Here is a 22,224-nt window from a genome sequence, read left to right as displayed (position 1 = left end):
GTTACATATACTGTAATGTTGTACATGGTAATTGGGATTTGTTATATATTAAAGTTAAAGTCCCAACGATAGTCACACACACACTAGGTGTGATGAAATTACCCTCTGCATTTGACCCATCCCCATGTTCACCCCCTGGGAGGTGAGGGGAGCAGTGAGCAGCAGCGGTGGCCGTGCTCGGGAATCATTTTGGTGATTTAACCCCCAATTCCAATCCTTGATGCTGAGTGCCAAACAGGGAGACAATGGGTCACATTTTTATAGTCTTTGGTATGACTCGGCCGGGGTTTGAACTCTCGACCTTCCAGTCTCAGGGCGGACACTTTAACCACAAGGCTACTGAGCAGGTTCAATATTGTATATATCATATAAAAATATAATATATCAGTATATATTATATACTGTATATATAATATGTAAATAATACATATATGTTATTATTTTATATTGCTACTATGGTACATTTTTAGTCTACTTTATCCCTTTTGTTTCCACCCTCTTTTTGTGCCCTTGTGTGCATTATCATTTCCATCCTTTGTAACTGAGCTACTGTGTGGAACAATTTCCCTTGTGGATCAATAAAGTTTGTCTAAGTCTAAGTTTACTTGAGTGTTGGTATCTGTTGATCCAGTTGTTTCCTTAATGCCTTTACACATGTAAAATCAACCTCACGTAGTGGAGCATATGTTATACTTGTCTTTGAAGTGGGCAGCATCCAGTAAGCAGGTTTCTGAGTTACTGTACTCACTTCTCCACACAAAAACAAACTGAAGCGCCATGAGAACAGCATTCTCTCAATTCTGCCTTATAGTCACAGTGTGTTGAGCTGACCTTAGATTGGTTATCTGTGATTATCCAGGCGGTCATCCGGTTAATGCGTCAGTTGTCATTTAGCAATTAGCGTACCAGTTATCAGCTAGCGATTAGTGTGCCAGTTGTCAGCAAGTGATTAGCGGCGCTATACTAAATTATTTGACCATAGTATTGTGCCATAACAAAGTACCTTAAGAACCAGTTTAATTTAAAACACAAATGTATACAAAATACTAAGGGGGTCCCTGCTTCATCTCTCCAACAGTTTGTGGGGTCCTTAAAAAAGTTGAAAACTCCTGACCTAACTCATACCTCAAATCAAAGTCGGCCATTAAATAAATTGAAAATAATGTAATCGGCGCTTTACCCCCAAAACAGCACAATTTCAACATGTAACATGCCTTTTAAAAAAAAAAAAAACATTTATATAATAAATATTGCTTGAAAAACAATACAATATCAAACAACTATATATATGCAATGCAATTCTATGTATGTTAATACATAGAATACATACTAACTCAGTTATACTGAAAATAAACATTTTTTTTGGAAGTCCACCTGTTAGCTTATAAGAGGCAGAGCGCACAAGACAAGAGGGTTTGTAAAGCATGAATGCCCAGTGAAACATACTGTAAATCCGCAGACTCAAACTTGCGGCCATATGGGCCATTTGCGTCCCGCAGGCCCATATTTTGTATCTCTCAACCTAATGTCATAGTTTAGTGCACAGGTGTCAAACTCAAGGCCCGGTTGCCAGGTCTGACCCGCCACATCATTTTATATGGCCCGCGAGAGCCTGGAAATAATAAGCCTCAATAAAGTACTTTATTGTCTATCTTAATTTTGACAGAAAAAATACATATATGTAATGTAACCAATTTTAAAGTATTATGTTGTCTAATGATGCAAAATAAATAAAAAATTCAAATATTTTTTTGTTAAAATGAAAACAAATACTAAAATATTTGCTTGACTTATGATTTCAAAGCTAGTTCAAAGTTATCCATCAAATTATACACTGTAAAACTGAAAGTAGAATTTTCGGTAAAAAAATAAGTGGTACCGTTTTACATTTACAGTAATACACTGTAAAAACAACAACCATAGATTTTACGGTAAAAATAACCCAACAACCTGGCAGCTTCGCCAGAATTATACCGTAAAAAACAATGTCAATTTTTTTAGTTGACATTAATAAGCCATAACAATTTTACAATAACATTTTGGCGACTGAGCTGCCAATTTAAAATATAGATTTTTTTTCTACAGTGTATGTAAAAAAATAAATAATAATCAAATGCTTCGGGAATTGTGTTACAATATCATTAGGTGAATCCGGATACATTTATATTCTTATATTATTCACATTTACATAACTGCGTTGTGGCCCTCAATGAAAACAAGTTTGACACCCCTGGTTTGGCGTAATTGCGGCCTACACATCCTGGGTGGTTAGTAGTTAAATACATTGTTGCAATCTCGAATCCCACTATAAAAAACAATGCAAACACAAAAATTACAGTGAAACAAACACACATTGAGCACAGCAAAGAGCAACTTCCTATAAGCAAACATAAGTTTCTCTGACCACCTCTTGGGGAATTTAACAGTGTGCAAATATCCAATATTTATAATCAATTTGAATTTTATAATAATTTAAAGCCTATTATGGGTCTGAGACACCATACCTGCTGGTAGAAGTAGTTCACACATTTAGTCACTAGGTTCAGAACACTTTGTGCGGCCCAGCCTCTACCTCTGGCGACCGCCAGGTAAATTGAGTTTGAGACCCCTGCTGTAAATGTCTTTTTGTTTTATTCATAACTCAAAACAAAGTGGTTATTACATACGTTCATGACTGGTTAATGGATCTTGTGTTGTTCTAAAATAACAACAATCGAGACAATACAGTTTAAATTTAACAATATATTTTCAATTTCAGTCAAGAGGTCGAAAATCACTGATCAACAATTTATTTTACAGTATTATCTTATCTCTTTAAATTATCTTTGAAATAAAAGTAACAATAGGACTATACCATCTTGCAAACATTACCAGACTAAAGACATCTGTACCTGTCGAGCAAAAAATTAAAATGTATAGTACACAGCCATTCCATTTTTGTAGTTTATAAACATCACTTTTGTATGTTTATTATTCACCCCTGTATGTAACAATGTTCTTATCTGTCTCATGAATTTTTATTTCATAGAGATTTTTCGGTGCGAGGGCTTCGGCCATGCTGTCCCATATGTAAACAGCCAGGTTTTCAGTTGTGCTTGGGGAAGAACAAAAAGCAGTATTAGTTCAAGTCACAGCCGTAATAATAATATTACAATTTATTCAAATCTAGCATTAGTCAACACAATGGCTTTTTTTTTAAAACATCTTTTAATAAAACAAAAAGCACATGATAGTCATGGTCAAGAGTTTATGTACACTCAACAGTGGCTGGAATGTCATAAATGTTGGACTTTTAATTAGTTATCAGTTATACCTTTGAATGTATTTAGTTTTCTATTTTCTAATCAACAATCTTTATGTATTTATATACTTTCCGCTCATTTGACTCATTAAAAAAAATAAATGTTTTATATACATACCGTATTTTTCGGACTATAAGTCGCAGTTTTTTTAATAGTTTGGCCGGGAGTGCAACTTATACTCAGGAGCGACTTATGTGTGAAATTATTAACACATTACCGTAAAATATCAAATAATATTATTTAGCTCATTCACGTAAGAGACTAGACGTATAAGATTTCATGGGATTTAGCGATTAGGAGTGACAGATTGTTTGGTAAACGTATAGCATGTTTTATATGTTATAGTTATTTGAATGACTCTTACCATAATATGTTACGTTAACATACCAGGCACGTTCTCAGTTGGTTATTTATGCGTCATAACGTACACTTATTCAGCCTGTGGTTCACTATTCTTTATTTATTTTAAATTGCCTTTCAAATGTCTATTCTTGGTGTTGGGTTTTATCAAATAAATTTCCCCAAAAAATGCGACTTATACTCCAGTACGACTTATACATGTTTTTTTCCTTCTTTATTAGGCATTTTCGGCCGGTGCGACTTATACTCCGAAAAATACGGTATGTTAAAAAAAATAGAGCCATTAAAGGAACTTATAGCTAACGCGTTATCTTGTTAACTTTGACAGTTCTGCTATAAAAGACAAATTACATTTATGTCAATTGTGAGTGTATGTAAACGTCTTACTACAAATGTGTTATCTGAGCGTATGCATACCTGACAAGATTGGCAAAGTATGGGACGTCCTTATCTAGGTTCTTATGATCAAGTGAATTCATGATGACTTCCTGTAGAAGGGAATCAAGCAAGTATCAACATCAATAGCTCCATTTCCATTATATCTAGAAATGCGCAAAACCTAAATATCCCAATAACTGGTTGTGGAAACACCCATATTTGGACAAACCTCACAAATATAGCTAAAACATTTTTATGCTCTCATGAGGTGCTTTTTCAGACGTTTCGATATTGAAGTGCGTCGCAAAAACAAAATGGAAACACTTTTTTTGCATTAACAGGGCACCTAAACACCGAACTGGCAGGGCCCCTATGCAGGACAACGAGGGCAGACGAGTAGTCTCGGTCTCGCTTACTATCAGTCGGCCGGGGCGACCGGGCCGTCTCGCAGGTCCCTTCTCGGCAATAGAGGCTGACCCGCAGACTTGGAGAGACCCACATGACTAAACAATATCAAAGTAGCCATTGAATCCACAGTTTTTCTGTGAATTCCTAGTTTAAAATTCTGTCCAAAGCATCCATCTTCCTCAAAATGGAGTGTCGCGGGACAAGGATTTACGAGAATTACGACTCATAATGCAAAACCCTCCTTAATGGAAACACATACAAGTCGCAAATGTACATTGTTGAAGTTTTTAAAATATCGCTTTTGTTGTGCGAAAAACTGCAAAGGTAACACAGCTAATTAAACCTTGCTTAATACCTCTACAATTTGCCAGCCTTCTTCCACTAGTAAAATTTTAAATATTCAAATACTGTAACTGTCAAATGTGAATGACCCCACTTAACTTGTTAATTTACAGGACTAAATAATTTGTTCCAGGCCTGACTGTGGTAAAGGAATTTCGGGATAGAGACATTTTTTAGGCAAAATTATTTCAATTTCCTAAAAGAGAATGATAATAATAAATAAGATAAATAAATAAAGTGCTAGCTGCTTGCTACCACATCAGCAGCTGTAAGAATGCACATGCAGATGTGGATACGATTGTTGGAACCTTTCTGTGAAAGAAGAAAATAAAAACACGAATACCCCCAAATACGTCTCCATCCACTCATTTGACAATATCACAATGTTTATAAAAAAATATATATTTATAAATGCTAACTTGGATTTAATTGGATTACCCAACTTTTGCCTAATTTTTCAAGTTTCTTGCAGAATAACAGACTAACCACAAGATAGAAGTTTACACTAAGTGAAAGTAATAACTGCCATAAACATTGTGGATGTAAAACCAAAGTAAAGTGATTAGGGAAAATGTTTTCTTACCTCTATCGACCTCTTCAAGTCTGTCAGGTTAATTACCATACCGGTGATATTATCAATCTATGCAGAAATACATAATGAATAACATGCACATAAAAGAAATACATAATCACACAGACTAAACTTTCAATTGATAGTTAAATAAATAATAACATTGAAATCATAAATGACATTTAAATAACACATAATTAACACATTTAAGTAATTACTTAAAGATTCATGTATGTATTTAATTATGTATTTTTTGACACTCAGCAAGCAAAGCAAACAAAATTAAGACAAAAAATCTCTGACATTCTGTGAAAAGAGCTCAAGTGCCCTGTACTGGTCCAAATATTGTTTATTTACATTTAGTGTATGTTCAATGTCTTTCTTCTGTGATCTGACGCAAGGATACAAGTTGTTCAAATTGTAAAAGACTAGGTCCCGGGAGCGTGGAACATTATTTCTATGAACCATATAGACCACACATAAGCTACATTGAGAAATTGGGAATGTGAACATTGACTAATATGTGAAATAAATGCAATTCTGGATTGAAATCAATCTTGTGTCATTGTAAAAACTTTATGAAATTATGGCACAGTGAAAACAAAGTTGATATTTTTTGTACAGTTTAGTAAAAGCAATGTCTGATACTCACCTTCCCACGCACGGTTATCTCAACTGTGGAAACAAAAAGTTATAGTTAATAGTTGGGAAAGACACTACCTATGTACACTTTCTCAAATATCTTTCCTAACAGTATAGATTATACATTTACAGTATTTGATTTTAATTAGGTAAAATAAGTATTTGATATCAAAACAAAACATGGCTTGGTACAACAGAAATCAGACATTTCTTGTAGTTGGACACCAGGATTGCGTGAATCTAAGGAAGGATTTTGTTTCGTCTCTCCAAAACGGATACAAGCTTCCTTGGTAGATTTTCGATTAGATTAAAGAGGATCTGAACTTTTTTTGTAATTTTGTCTATCATTCACAATCTTTATGTGAGACAAGCACAAATATGTTTTTCTCTTTTTTATGTATTCTAAATTGCAAAAAAATAACATGAGCTAGAGGTGGCTAATATTGTAGCTTACACTTAAAAAGACCTCTAAAAACATCCAAACACTACCAAAAGTAGTTCATTTACCTGTCGTGGCCTGCATATTAACCAAGTATTACCAACATTGTTATTAAAAGCGCTAACGCAGAAGAACTACTTTTAGCAGCGCTTTAAATACAGAAATAACTGGCTACTGCGGCTATTGACATACTGAGCTGGTGAGCTGCTGCATCGCCTCTAAGTTGGTAAAAGTTTGTACTATATTTAAGTCATGCCTCTCACCTGTATAGTAAATTGGTTGTGGCTGTAAACTGAGAAGTTGGTCATCTTTGACATTCAGTTTATACCCAGCAGACAAGACAATATGCTCGTTTGCTTCCGACATTTTTACCTGAGGATTGCAATGACTACCTAACCAGAGAACACAAGTCTTGTGTTGATATAAATAAACATACCATCAGTCGGCATCCCACTGAGAGCTCATCCTTTTTATGTTCAGGCTCAAAATTATAAGGTTCTGGATCATCATTTGTCCCAAAGTAGTTGTTGGCTGTCATGAAGTCTGCCATGATTAGTAATAGTTGTTGTTAAGGAAATAGTGAACATTGTGAAGCACTCTGTGAAATCAATGTGCCCAAAAATAAATGTTCCAGCAATACTTAAAATGACCAAAATATGTTACTATATTACATGTATACTTACACCATGTTTCTAAGCCCTGATGGAGGTTTTTGGATGTTTTTCAGAGCGCTTTATAAGCGGAATAGATGGAAATGCCATTACCTGCATTGTTAGCCACTCATTGCTAGCTTTTATTTATGATTTACAATGTATAAAAAAAAACATGTGTTCTTGTCTCACATAGGGATTGTGAATGACAGGCAAATTCATAAAAAAAACTGCAGTTCCCCTTTAAGGTCCAGAAAAATGCTTGGCCACTCCAGGATTTTGATGTGTTTCTTCTTGAGCTACTGCTTTTTTGCCTTGACTGAATGATTTGTCATGCTGGAAGATCATCCATAACCCATTGTAGTGTTCTGTCTTGTATGGTACTTAGGGCCTGATTTACTAAGATCCAAATAACTTGTGCTAAACAGTGTGTGTAGTCTACAAAATAGTGTGTACTGTTAGTGGGCATGTTGCGTGTGATCTACTAAGACTGTGTGTACAATTGAAAATTGGTGCAGACAACCTTACTTAAGTGAGGATTTTGCGTGTACCATACAGGGCATCACCATGGAGACACTCTCATTTACTGCACATTCATGTTATCATGCCCCTACCTGAGGCGTTTTGCTATGTTTTCAAACAACATTTTAGCAGCAGATGTTTAGTGCATCTACACATTGACACCATTTTTTTCCTTTTATTTTTAATTGCTGAAGGTGCATGGGAGGTAGGCTGCACTGTGCTCAAGATGCAAAAAAAATGCATACTTCAAGAAATGTTTATCATATAGGATATACAGTATGTTACAAATATATATCCTATGTTAAAAAAAAAAGAATGCCATTGAAAAAATATTAAATGACGCCAAAACGCATTCAATGAGTTTGTTTAAATTCCCCCCTTAAGTAATCTATCAACTATTAAAATCATGACGATGTGTTTATTTCTGACCGTCCAAATATGTTGACACACACGCACACACACACGTAGGATGGAGGATTCTCTGTTCATCGTCTGTCTTTGCAGCGCGAGCAGTCCTCTCTCACAGTCATGTGGAACTGTGTCAGTTTGCACGTCCTTTTCAGACGTGGTAAATAAAACGCAAAATAGAGCTTGCAAAACAGTGATGAGTGTTGATAAATAATTTTGGGCCTGCTATTTAATGTAGTTGCATTTTTCTTCCCAGTATCATGGCCGTTTTGATGATCAGCATATTTTTTGCATATTAATGAAGACAGTAGGGTTGTCCCAATATTTTGGTACCAGTACCGGTACCAAAAAGTATTTTGATACTTTTCAATATTTTTTTTAAATAAATGGGACCAAAAAAATTGCATTATTGGATTTATTTTAACAAAAAAAATCTTATGATTGATTAAACATACAGTATGTTTCTTATTGCAATCAAATAACAATTTTGTCATTAAATAACGTCGTGAACTTACTAGAAAACTTCATTTTTAGCAGTAATTAAGCAAACAGGTTACAAGGGCTCCTAATTTAGCTGCTGTAGTATGCAGTGACATATTGTCCATCCATCCATCCATTTTCTACCTCTTGTCCCTCTCAGGGTCGCGGGTGGTGCTGGAGCCTATCCCAGCTTCACTCGGGCAGAAGGCAGGGTACACCCTGGACAAGTCGCCACCTCATCGCAGGGCCAACACAGATAGACATACACCATTCACACTATCATTCACACACTAGGGCCAATTTAGTGTTGCCAATCAACCTAAGTAACATATTGTGTCATTTCTCATTGGATTATCTTGTCAAAAATATGACGGACAATCGGTAGGAAATGTATGGATTATTAATATTTTTGTTTATTTACTGTTACTGTTATTTTCTGTTTTAATATGTTGTATCTACACTTCTGGTCAGATGTAAGAAGCACTTGTTTCCTGCACTGCATGTTTTTACTGACACAACATATGAAACAGGCAATTGAAACAACACCAACCTTTGTAGTTGTGTCCATGGCCATTTGGATTGTTGCATTTCCCATAGACTCTTTTATTTTCTTCATCGCTAAGGTGAATGCTACAAAGCAGATAAGAACCATGAATAACATGTATGTGAATGAAATGTATTGCAGTGAAAAGACACTGATGCCCTGAACAAATTAACTGGAGGCTACATGGAAAAACAGTGAGACAGTATCTGAAAGTGCTGTCTTCAGGCACACCTCATAAATACAATAGTTTATATGAAGTTAGGAACTTAGTTTAACATCACAGTTTTAATACCACTACCTCGTGAGGCAACTGTATTAGCTAAGGATGTAACGGTACGCCATTATCATGGTTCGGTACAGTGTGGGAACGTAATAGGAACACATTTGAATTATCGTAAAACCTTGATTAAGTACCGCATTTCGATGAACTAAAGGCACGGTGCCACTGCTCATTTCCTGGAGAAGCAGCTTCCGCGTTGATCGCTAGATAGCAGCTAGCACGCTGACTGCTAGCTATCTTAAATGCTAACATGCAAGTCATGTAAACACTTAAAAAATAATATAGCTCTTAAGAAGTTAGAACAATCTTTAATGTTTTTTCTGCCAAGGAAAACTTTTGTTGTTCACTTAATTTTAAAAAAATATAGTACTTTTGAGTACATACTGCAATACCGTTATAATAATGATAACTACAACAATAATTGTAAAATTTTCATATCGTTACATCCTGACTATCGGCTAATTGTTATGATTTAAGTTTGATTGATTGATTGACACTTTTATTAGTAGGTTGCACAGTGAAGTACATATTCCGTACAATTGACCACTAAATGGTAACACCCGAATAAGTTTTTCAACTTGTTTAAGTCGGGGTCCACTTAAATTTATTCATGATACAGATATATACTATCAGATATACTATCATCATAATACAGTCATCACACAAGATAATCACATTGAATTATTTACATTATTTACAATCAGGGGTGGGGGGGGGGGGGGGGGTAGGATATGGACAGCAAGTAGTGGACAGAGAGAGAGAGAGAGAGAGAGAGAGAGAGAGACAGAGAGAGACAGAGAGAGAGAGAGAGAGCGAGAGAGAGAGAGAGAGAGATCAGAAGGCATAAGAAAAAGTATCTGCATTTGATTGTTTACATTTGATTATTAGCAATCCGGGGAGGGTGTTAGTTTAGGGTTGTAGCTGCCTGGAGGTGAACTTTTATTGCGGTTTTGAAGGAGGATAGAGATGCCCTTTCTTTTATACCTGTTGGGAGCGCATTCCACATTGATGTGGCATAGAAAGAGAATGAGTTAAGACCTTTGTTAGTTCGGAATCTGAGTTTAACGTGGTTAGTGGAGCTCCCCCTGGTGTTGTGGTTATGGCGGTCATTTACGTTAAGGAAGTAGTTTGACATGTACTTCGGTATCAGGGAGAGGTAGTGGATTTTATAGACTAGGCTCAGTGCAAGTTATTTAACTCTGTCCTCCACCTTGAGCCAGCCCACTTTGGAGAAGTGGGTAGGAGTGAGGTGGGATCTGGGGTGGAGGTCTAGAAGTAACCTGACTAGCTTGTTCTGGGATGTTTGGAGTTTAGATTTGAGGGTTTTGGAGGTGCTAAGGTACCAGGAGGTGCATGCGTAATCGAAAAAGGGTTGAACGAGAGTTCCCGCCAGAATCCTCATGGTGCTTTTGTTAACCAAAAAGGAGATTCTGTAGAGAAATCTCGTTCGTTGGTTAACCTTTTCGATTACCTTGGTTGCCCTTTTATCACAGGAAAGGTTAGCCTCTAGAATGGAACCTAGGTAGGTGACCTCATCTTTCCTGGTGATAACAATGTCACCCACTTTTATAGTGAAGTCATTGACTTACTTAAGGTTGATGTGGGACCCAAACAGGATGGATTCCGTTTTACCCAAGTGTATGGATAGCTTGTTTTCAGCGAGCCAGGTGCAAGTTCTACAGAGCTCAGCACTGAGGATTTTCTCCACCTGTGACTTGTCCTTGTCAGATACCAGCAGGGCAGAGTCATCCGCAAACAAAAACAATTCACAGTCGCATGCCGATGACAAGTCGTTTATGTATATTAGGAACAGTAAAGGTCCCAATATACTGCCTTGGGGGACTCCACAGCTCACCGAGAGGGGGGGGGGGGGGGGGGGGACACGGTGCCGTTCACCTCTACCACCTGCTCCCTCCCCTCCAAGTAAGATTGCATCCAGTTCCATGAGGTTTTGTTAAATCCAGTTGCTCTGAGCTTATCCAACAGTATAGCGTGGTTAACAGTGTCAAAGGCCTTCTGAAGGTCCAGCATGACCATGCCGCAGTATTTGCCCGCGTCCACCTCATGTTTGATGTGGTCGGTCAGATAGAGAAGGCATGTGTCAGTGGAGTGGTTAGTTCTGAAACCGGATTGGAATTTGTACATGAGCTTATTAGTGGCAAGGTAACTATCGACCTGTTCATAAACTATTTTCTCCATTACTTTCGAAATGGAACTGAGAATAGAAACAGGTTGGTAGTTGCCAGGTTCCAATTTGCTTCCTTTTTTAAAGAGGGGAGCTACTCTTGCTATCTTAAAATATTTTGGTACTTGGCCTTGTGTAATTGATAGGTTTATTATGTGCGTGATGATCGGGGCAATGATGGAGGCAAGAGTTCCTGAGGAATTTGGAGGGAATATTATCAAGGCCGGTGGCCTTGTTTGGGTGGAGCGCGCTCAATTTTTTAAACACCTCATCAGCTGTGACCATTTCTAATTTGAAATCATCGTTGAATACTCCTAGCTTTCTGTAGAAGGCTTTAATGTGTTCTACACCAAAGCGACCAGAGTGGTGGGACAGCTTGTTGACAAGAGTTGCGGCTATGCTGGTGAAAAAGGTGTTAAGTCTGCTAGATACCTCCATTTTGTCTGTAATGAGGGAGTCACCCTCCTTGATGCTGATGTTGGTGAGTCTGGTTTAAAGTTTCTGGCTGCAACCAGGAAGCTGGTTGTTGAGAATTTTCTAGAGCTCACGTGGCTTATTTGTGTTTTCCTCTATTTTGTCGTTAATGTAATTTTTTTTTAAGGATTTAGTCAGGTTGGTTGACTTATTTCTTAATTTATTGCATTGCTTTTTGAGAGTTGAAAGGAGTGATTTGAGGTTGATATTATTGGGTTGTTTATCTACTTCTGTTTTACATTTTTGGTATTCGGAGTATTTTGCCAGCAAACATTTTAGGACAAGCATTCCCACCATTAGTTGTCGTAGCAAACGCCACAGCAAACCCCGTAAAATGTGTTCAAAACATTTGGTCTTATCTGCTAGCATAGCTTATAGCTAGGGATCGACATAACTTTGACTTCCAACCATTGAAAAAATAATAAAGTGAGTGTGAAGGACAGTGCTAAGAAGAAGTGGATGATATTCATTGAATAAAAAAAATAATTATCACAAACATGACAGAGTGCAGTGTACCTGGTGAAGCAATTTGAGTGTATCAATGCTAGTCTGCACCATACTAAAGCGGAAGAAGTCTTATCGCCAGCCAAAAATGCAAAAAACAAAGATCTAAATGGCGGACATTTATCCATGTAAATATGAAAGCTGCTGATCGTGGTTGACAGAGAAGCAGCTGGAAGGAGATACTGTAGAAGTTCATGCTACAAGGTAAATGCTGTGGATTATTATTACATTACTACATAAACCTATTGTAGTTGTTTGTATTATAATCAATAGTAATGTTTTTTATACAATATTATCAAAAAGTTAGTTTTTTTTAAAAAGACGTTACATCTTGAAAATATGAACTAGTTTTTTTGGGGGGGTAATCACCAATTAATTAGTTTTTAATTATCTAAATCGTTATTAATATTAAATCGTGGAGTGATTTGAGTTATGAGCTCCATTATAAAACCAATTAAGCTCTTAAACTGAGGTACTACTGAATATTGATCCTTTCAGTTAGGCAATTATAATTAAGCACATTTTTACATGACAAAAACCAGCAAGGTCTGATTGTTGCTACACATAAGTGGATCTGTGTATACCACTGAGGTTCATGGATTGAGTGTATTTCGAACATGCATACAATTACAATTCATCACAATTTCCAGTTTCTATTTCAACATGTTTAAAAAGGAGGACAAAGAAGCAGAGCTTATTTAACCCTACACCATTTCCATTACATAGCAACTGCTAACACTTTTGTTCACTTCTTGTTCTCAATTTGTTCACAATATACTCCTTGAATAAAAAAATAAATCATTAATTAATTAATAAATAGTGATACATTTTGCATAATTACATTTTATTGTGTGTGATCTCAATGCTGCTTAAGACTGCCACATCCTTCTATCACTGCTTGACTGCTTATATTTCTATTATTATATTTATGGTATTTCTTTAAACATCCTAACGCTGCTAGATATTGATGTGGAAATCTGAACCAAGTTTTATTGTTTAAAGTGTGTAATGACAATACAAAACATCTAATCTATTAGCTGCAAACAGCTCAAAAAATGTGTGCAGACTGCAAATGAATTGCAAAACAAACACCAACAAAAGCACAAATTGACAGAAGACATTTTCTTATTTGTTGTAAGCATATTTCTTTGGCTTTTAATGTTTTGTCTCTCCCACAACCTTATTCTGCGTCAATTGCAATGCCATGCATGTGTGTCATGGTCAATTTTGCAAACTAGACAATGAGGTCATCGACGACTTTTATGGTCTGTTCCATTAACCTCGAAAGTTGGAAGTCAGCGCTGGGAATGACGTCACAGCCGAGTTATGAGCGCAGTGTTGCCGATTTCTCATCAAGGACAGTAACTATTGGCTGTTCTAAAAGTCGTAAGATGACGTCATCGCCTCATTTGCATAATTTATTGCAAAGGGTTTCTGCAGACACTGTAGAAAAGATACAAAGGTGAGGCAAACCAAATATTTTTAAGTGTGACAGTCAAGAAACATTTATATTTAAAATTCCAGTCGAAACTTACGGCTACGAATTCGGAAATTCCGACTTCCTACTACAAATGGAACGCACCATAAAAGCCCAGACGGCAAATGTTTTACGCATGCGGGTGAGGCTCTCCGCTGTCCACTCGCGCAGCAGCAGCACTCGCTAACCGACAGCACCAGTCACTGCTCTCTGAGGACTGTAATTACTGCGTGCTTGCACCTCAAAGTCTCCAAGACATACAAAAGTCTCCAATATCACCAGAAAAAGTCGCTAGATGTGTCGCCAAATATTACAGAAGCTTCTATTATTGTTTACAAAAAGAGCAGCCATCTTTGAAGTCAACTTGGGAGTGGTGAGGAGTCAAGGACTCTCCGACTTTTCGAGTAGGACATCCAACATAGGGGGGCGTTCCAGTTTAAATTTCCGAATAGGAACTCGGAAATTCCGACTTCCCAATACAACTGGAATGCATCATTAGAAAAGCCAATACCTGCTTTTCTTACTGAGAAGTTAGCAACAATGGGTGTACTAATAATTTGACCCCTCAGATTAACATTTTTCCAGTGCCTCTAAGTCTGGTGACTTTCCAAATCCTCTTGGCAACTTTTTTGTAAACAGCTACAAGTGAAAAATCTAGCACCTTTTTCCAGTGTAATTTGAGGCTTTTCTGTGTCTTGGATACTTTTTTTGTATCTTGGAGACTCTAAGGTGAAAACATGCTGCAGTTACTGTCTGCAATGAGCAATGGCGGGTGCTGCCGTGAGCCCCTCCCCTGTTCCAAGGCACTCACGGGCGGGTCAGTCTGCTGTGCAAGCAGAGCGGAGACCCTCACCACTCAAAGTCCAGACTGCAAATAACATCCGCATGTGCAAATAAGCTGCCGCTGTTTTCGCCCTAGTATCAAGAGCATGATGTAAATGTAAATATGAATTTACTGTCATGTCACGCTAAAATAATTCACTGCAACGTCCCAATCCAATTTGTTGATGTTAATAAGCCAGTCAATAGATGAAAATAATGTCACAACTCTCTGGTCTGTTGATCAAATTTCATTTTCTAATATTTTAATTGATTTAAAGATTTAAAGAAAACAACCCAAGAATCAACATCCATCCATCCATCCGTCCATTTTTTACCGCTTGTCCCTTTCCGGGTCGCGGGGGGTGCTGGAGCCTATCCCAGCTGCATTCGGGCGGAAGGCGGGGTTCATCCTGGACATGTCGCCACCTCATCACAGGGCCAACACAGATAGACAGACAACATTCACACTCACATTCACACACTAGGGCCAATTTAGTGATGCCAATCAACCTATCCCCAGGTGCATGTCTTTGGAGGTGGGAGGAAGCCGGAGGGAACCCACGCAGTCACGGGGAGAACATGCAAACTCCACACAGAAAAACCCTGAGCACAGGATCGAACCCAGGACCTTCGTATTGTGAGGCACTAACCCCTTTTCCACCGAGTTTAAGAAAGTTTAATTTACAGCTCCGATCATACTTAGCAACTCAACTCGTTTTCCTCCCACAACAGCATTCCTCCCTCCTAGGCAAGGCAAGGCAAGGCAACTTTATTTGTATAGCGCTTTTCATGCACAAGGCAGACTCAAAGTGCTTCACAGACAACAAAGTGAAATGAAAGAAAATAAAAGCAAAATTAAAATGCAGACAATAAAAATAAAAACAGTTAAAAGTTAAAAGATTAAAAGATTTAGCTGAAGGCTAAGGTGAACATAAAAGTCTTCAGTCTAGTTTTAAAAGTAGTCAGAGTTGGGGAGAGACTGGAAGTTTATTCCAGCTATTTGTTGCATAGTGACTGAATGATGCTCTTCCTTGATTTGAGTTTACTCTGGGAACCACTAACAGATTGGTCTCAGAAGATCTTAGTGATCTAGAGGGCTTATATAGTGGGAGCATATCAGTGATATACTTCGGCCCTAGACCATGTAGTGATTTATATGTGAGCAGGAGGATTTTGAAATCAATTGTCTGATGTACAGGGAGCCAATGTAAGGATTTAGGAATTGGTGTAATGTGCTCACATTTTTTGGTCTTTGTTAGAACTCTAGCAGCAGCGTTCTGAACAAGCTGTAGATGCCTGACAGTTTTTTTGGGAAGACCTGCAAGGAGACCATTACAATAGACTAGCCTACTGGTAATAAAGGCATGTACAAGTTTTTCTAAGTCTTGAGCTGACAAGAGCCCTCTAAGTCTTGTTACATTTTTGAGGTGATAGTAGGCCGATTTTGTTACTGATTTGATGTGACTGTCGAAATGTAAATCAGAATCTAAAATAACCCCAAGATTTCTGGCTTTATTTGAGGTTTTCAGGGACAGTGATTGAAGGTGTTGGACGACTTTAAACCTTTCTTTTTTAGCACCAAAAACAATTATCTCCGTTTTATCTTCATTTAGTTGTAGGAAATTTTGGCACATCCAGTGTTTGACTTGTTCAATGCACTGGCACATAGGATCTATGGGGCGATAGTCATTTGGTGATAGCGCTACATAGATTTGGGTGTCATCGGCATAGCAATGATGGTCAATGTTATTATTTTGCATGATTTGTCCTAGTGGGAGCATATAGATGTTAAATAAAGTCGGCCCCAAGACTGAACCTTGGGGGGACTCCACACTTTACGTTACAACATTCACTGCAATCAATTATGCAAATGAAGCCATTACCTAAAATAGCTACTTACTTTTAGGACAGCCAATAGCTACTTTACCATGAATTGATTTACGTGGACCCCGATTTAAACAAGTTGAAAAACGTATTCGGATGGTACCATTTAGTGGTCAATTGTACGGAATATGTACTGTACTGCAGTGGTCCCCAACCTTTTTGTAGCTGCGGACCGGTCAACACTTGAAAATTTGTCCCAGAAATACAATCATGTGTGCTTATTGGCTGTATTGATCTATATTGATATATAATGTATATACTGTGTTTTTTATGTTGATTCAATTTTTAAAAAAAAAATTTTTTTTTTTTTTTAATTTCTTGTGCGGCCCGGTACCAATCGGTCCGCGGGTGTCAATCAATCAATCAATCAATCCTTACTAAAGAGCTCACAACACACCATTAGTATAGCCAATGGCTGCTTTCCTTACTAAAGAGCTCACAACACACCATTAGTACAGCCAATGGCTGCTTTCCTTGCTGAGAAATTAGCAACAATGGATGTACTAATAATTTAACCCCTCAGATTAACATTTTTCCATGACCACATTACGCAGCTGCACCATTAGGGTTAAATAATTAGAATTGAAACAAACACCCATACAATATCATGGAAGGTCCTTATAACTATTTGCTTAAATCCTGTATGTGTGTGTGCGAGGAGAACCAGGCGGTGTGTGTGTGTTTCTCTGGCCGGCGAGCCTCGCTGGGAGACGGCACAGTGAGGAAGAAGCGTCGGCCGTCATGCCGACGACAGTACAAGCTAATTAACACATCAGTTAAAGAGTCAAATGGCGATTTTATGTTTGCAGGTCATAAGAAACACCGTCAGAAAATAAAAATGATCAAATACGTTTGCTTTCGCGTCTGTGTTTTTTTAGTCACGGAGGCGACAGCGAACCTTTAGTTAGTAAGGCGGCACAGTAACATGAGGAAAGTACCTATGAAGACGGTGACAGGCGCTGAAGCTCTGGACGCGGGTGATGTATCCGACGCGCTCCTCCATGGCGGAGCCAGCCACGGTCGCAGCGTGTCGTGTAGTGGGGAGAGGAATCAGTGGCGGCGGATAATAAAGGCTTTTGCTGGAGCTCCGGGCCGCTCATGACTCACACAGCCATTGGTTTAAAAACAGGGCGTACAAAAGCGCTCACATGACATCTCACACATGCACAAGATACACTTTAAACGTGAGGTTTATTGATGTCTATCTGGCGTATACAGATTAGATAGACATACTATTAAGTTATCATGAATGTCATTACTCCAGTATTAGGTATGCAACCGGTGGCTCTGGAGCGCATGCAGCTCTTTCATGCCTCCGCCGTGGTTCCCTTTGGCTTTGAAACAAAATGTCAACAAATAATGGTTACTTAATTTATACATTTTTATTTTATTTAACAGTTGTTATTTTGGACAGTTCTGGGATTTTGTCATATAATAATAAAACATATTTTAATGTATGTCACAGCCCCTATGCATCATATCTTGCTGCCAAGCAATTGTTAAGTTAAAGTTAAAGTTCCAACGATTGTCACACACACACTAGGTGTGGTGAAATGTGTTCTCTGCATTTGACCCATCCCCTTGTTCACCCCCTGGGAGGTGAGGGGAGCAGTGAGCAGCAGCGTGGGCAGTGCTCGGGAATCATTTTGGTGATTTAACCCCCAGTTCCACCTTTGATGCTGAGTGCCAAGCAGGGAGGCAATGGGTCCCATTTTTTGTAGTCTTTGGTATGACTCGGCCAGGGTTTGAACTCACAACCTCCCAGTCTCAGAGCGGACACTCTAACCACAAGGCCACTGAGCCGTTTTTTGGGGGACCTAAATAGTTAATTTCTTTTGGTGGGAAATATTAATTATAATTTAATCTGGGTTGTGTTTTCATTGTAAACATTCAGTAAGGCGGTACCTTATCCCCGTGCTTCGAAAGTGAGATCATTATTTTGTATTTTCTCCCAAAATGTTATTGTTTTTAGCAATGGATGGATCAAAAAAGAAAAATGTTATTTAATAGCATTTTTATAAATTTTCTTTCATTGATGATGAGGTTGTTGTTTTCCCTTTTTAGTCAAATTAAATATGCCGTGGTTGTATGCCTTCAGAATATTGGAGCGAGTTGATTTTTTAAAATTCATTAATAAGGGAAGGACCCGTGTATTTTTTTCTATGTTCAAAATAATTTGGCGATTTGCTTTGTTATGCCCAGAAATAAAATGGGCTGAAATGGCTCTTTGTATGCTGATTGCTGCCGACCCCTGGTCTATATCCGGCATTATACACCACAATGTGTAGATCAGTTTATTACTCATGCACTTTGTATAATAGACTGTCTATAATATCTTTATTTAACTTAGTTAATTTATTTTCTATCTATTTATATAACTGTCTTACAGTTTTCAATAATTTCTGAAATTATTGTATTTAAAATATTTTTTGTAATTATTTAATAAATCGTATTTGTGATTCATTATTAATATTTACTTGTTGGTATATTTAAAAATATATACTTTCTAAAAAAAACATTTGCTATATATATATTATGTAATATTATTGGATTATTATTGTATTTTGTTTCTTTTTACACATGTAGATGTATTTTGTGTAGACCATAATTTTTCCTGTATTGTTAAAATTCTCTCGTGGAAAAAAATTATAGTAAAGTTGATTTGCATGGGGGTTATTTGTAGATTCTATAGTTTTTTTGAGAAAAGACAAAATAATGATCTCACTTTCGAAGCATGGGTATAACCGCCTTACTGAATTTTTACACTGACAACCCTACCCAAATTAAATTATAATTAACATTTTTTTAAATTTCCCACCCAAAAAATTTTACTATTTAGGTCCAAAAAATATATAACGAGACAGCATTCTGAGCGACTCTTTAAAAGGAATGGCTCTTCAAGATCCGTCTTGCTGCAGAGAGCTCTAAATCCCATTTCTACTCTCCATCTTCTTTTCTGTTGTTTAAAGACAGGAAGTAAATAAACTATCAGTAATTGCACATGAATGAATGAATAAGTGCAGCTTCTATAGTGTGTTGAAATGTACTATGGCAAACACGTTTTTCCTCAGTGTAACTCATTGAACATGTTTGAAATAAATAAATTATAACCAAAAAAGGGATACCAGCGAGAGAAAAGAAGAAAAGTGATAACAACCATTGAACTTGAAATAGAGCGTATTAAATCATTACAATATTAGCAATACAATTAATGAAATGTTTTATCAATATACATTTCCTATTGTGCCCCACTGGGATCCAATATAATTTTAAAAGCCCCCTGTGACATGATGATTTTCCTTTTTTCTGACTCGTACATTTTGTAAAAATGTTGTATACTCGAGTTAAAGCTAAAGCGTCAAATTTGTGCAATTGAGCATGAGCTTGCACACAGTTTTGGATGCCTCTGAACGCTGTGTTTTGTAGTCCTTTCTTAACTGGACCATTTGTGACATCACAGATTGACAGATGTACTTAGTATCTGTTGTGGGCCAGCCTCCCTACTTTCCCTACAAAAGATGACACAAGTCGTAGGTAAAGCAGAGGATTGATTTCCCATTTTAGAATCTCAATTGCAGCACACGCAGAGTCTGGCATTTGCGTGGTACGTCAATGGTGCGGTCAAAATGCCTTACTTTTTTTTTCTGATGTCACTTCTGATGAGGAAGGACGGAATGAAAATAACTCTGCATTGATTCAAAGTTTTTGGACTATTTTGGCAAAGATCTTGACCAAAACTCAAGATCGTTTGCTGACACCAATGGCTTGAATAATGTCTGTCGGAGAAACTAAACTAAAAATAGTTATGACTGCCGACACCCGCTGGCAGGACAAGTTAACCAATGTTGCGCAAGTTACATGGAAAATACTGTAAGCTAAGTACGGTAACAAGTTATTCTGCATTCACTACACTGAAGCTACTCACCAGAGATACATAACTAAGCTAAGCTACAATATAATTACAAAAGTATCCTAACTATATCAGAGATATATTTTTTAATGAATTAACTTGGCTAAACGAAGTGTTTGCCAGGTTGGATTAACAGCACGAGGACATGAAAGACTTGTCAAAAAGCATTAAGGAAGTGAAAAAAAGATACTGAAAAAATTAGTGTTGATACTGCAATACTTTGTGAACAATTGGATGGGACTGGAGGAAAAAGTGATTTGACTAGAAGAGAAAGATAATGTTTTAAAGAGGTAACATGATGAAAAGGTTTACATGATATCTCATCAAGATGAGTCAGATACAGGACATGCAAGAGGAGTCATTTTTAAGTTTTGCTTTCTAAGATAATTTTGTAAGAAGCACAAGTTATAAATGGTGATGGTGGAGGATTTGGATATATGGGAGAACCAAACCAAAAACAGGGACCACAAAACCTTGATAAGCCGTGTTTAGGAGACAGAATTAGGGGTTTGAGGCATACTTGCCAACTCTCTTGATTTTCCCAGGAGAGTCACAAAATTCAGTGGCCCTCTCGAAAATCTCCCGGGGCCACCGTTCTACAAAATTTCCACCCGGACAACAATCTTGCTACACCATCCTTCACTGGGCATTGTTTCTGGCCAATGTTAATTTTGTTGACTAAACATTTTAGTCTTGGATATTGTCAACAACCTATTTTTCCATGACTAAAATAGGACAATAATAAATCACAACAAATGCATGTTGATGCAATGACAAAATTGATTGACAAATTAGGCCCCGTTTACACTGCACACCAAATCGGGTTTTTTTTGTCCCCAAGTGACACAGATCAGATTTTTTTTGCCAGTCTAAACGCTCCAAAGTGCTTCGAATCTGATCTTATCGCTTCAGATTCAGGCCACATCAGGGGTGTAGTCCAAATCCGATTGGAATCTGACTCTATCAAATGTGACTTCAGTCTAAACGCAAAGTATGCGACTTTTTTGTCAGCTTTGGGGGAGCTATGTAACTCGTCTCCGCCGAGAAAGACGCAGTCTCCAGCTGAAGTGAATATTTCATCACAACCGGTTTCGGTGAGCAAAGCCTATTTAGGACGACCTAATTTTCGGTGCATCACTTGGAATCAATAATTAGGTGCTGGTGACTAGGAGACTGAATTAAGGGTTTAAGGAGCAGTGTGTGCGTGGGCATGTCTTTAGTGTCAGGAGTTATAAGTCGCATAGGTATAGGTGGGTGTGTTCACCAGTGGGTGTATGCATTAAGGCATTTAAGGAGAGCACATACACCTTTTTTAACATGCCACTCAAAATATTTCAAGCCTTCTTTTGATATAATTTTGATGATTACGGCTTACAGTTTATGACAATCTTTAATTGAAAATCTCACAAACTTTGGGGTTTTCAAAAACTGTAAAGCATGATCATCAAAATCATAAGAAATACAGACATATCTCACTTTGCATGTAATGAGTTTGTATAATTTCACATTAATTGTGAACATGAATGGACTTTTGCACAATATTCAAATTTTTTTGAGTTTCGCTGGTATATTTTTATTTTCTCAAAATCATTTTATTGTTGTTTTTGTTCATGTTTAAAATGTCAGAGAACAGTTTAATGGA

At 37.4% G+C, this 22,224-nt stretch overlaps 1 protein-coding gene across 1 annotated transcript; it reads right to left on the bottom strand.

Moving 5' to 3' along the window:
- Positions 1 to 1,069: 1,069 nt before the first annotated feature.
- Positions 1,070 to 17,830, bottom strand: pts (6-pyruvoyltetrahydropterin synthase). The gene is made up of 6 exons (XM_062054985.1): positions 17,611 to 17,830; positions 9,053 to 9,132; positions 6,014 to 6,036; positions 5,374 to 5,430; positions 4,080 to 4,150; positions 1,070 to 3,094 (listed from the first exon to the last, which is right to left on the bottom strand). The coding sequence occupies exons 1-6, from the start codon at positions 17,673 to 17,675 to the stop codon at positions 2,971 to 2,973; spliced, it is 420 nt and encodes a 139-aa protein (XP_061910969.1). The 5' UTR covers positions 17,676 to 17,830; the 3' UTR covers positions 1,070 to 2,970.
- Between the last annotated feature and the right edge of the window lie 4,394 nt (positions 17,831 to 22,224).

The sequence above is a fragment of the Entelurus aequoreus genome, linkage group LG08 (genome assembly GCF_033978785.1).
Source record: "Entelurus aequoreus isolate RoL-2023_Sb linkage group LG08, RoL_Eaeq_v1.1, whole genome shotgun sequence".
Taxonomy (NCBI): domain Eukaryota; kingdom Metazoa; phylum Chordata; class Actinopteri; order Syngnathiformes; family Syngnathidae; genus Entelurus; species Entelurus aequoreus.
Note: the sequence above shows the minus strand (reverse complement) of the source record. Positions and strands in the feature narration are given on the sequence as shown.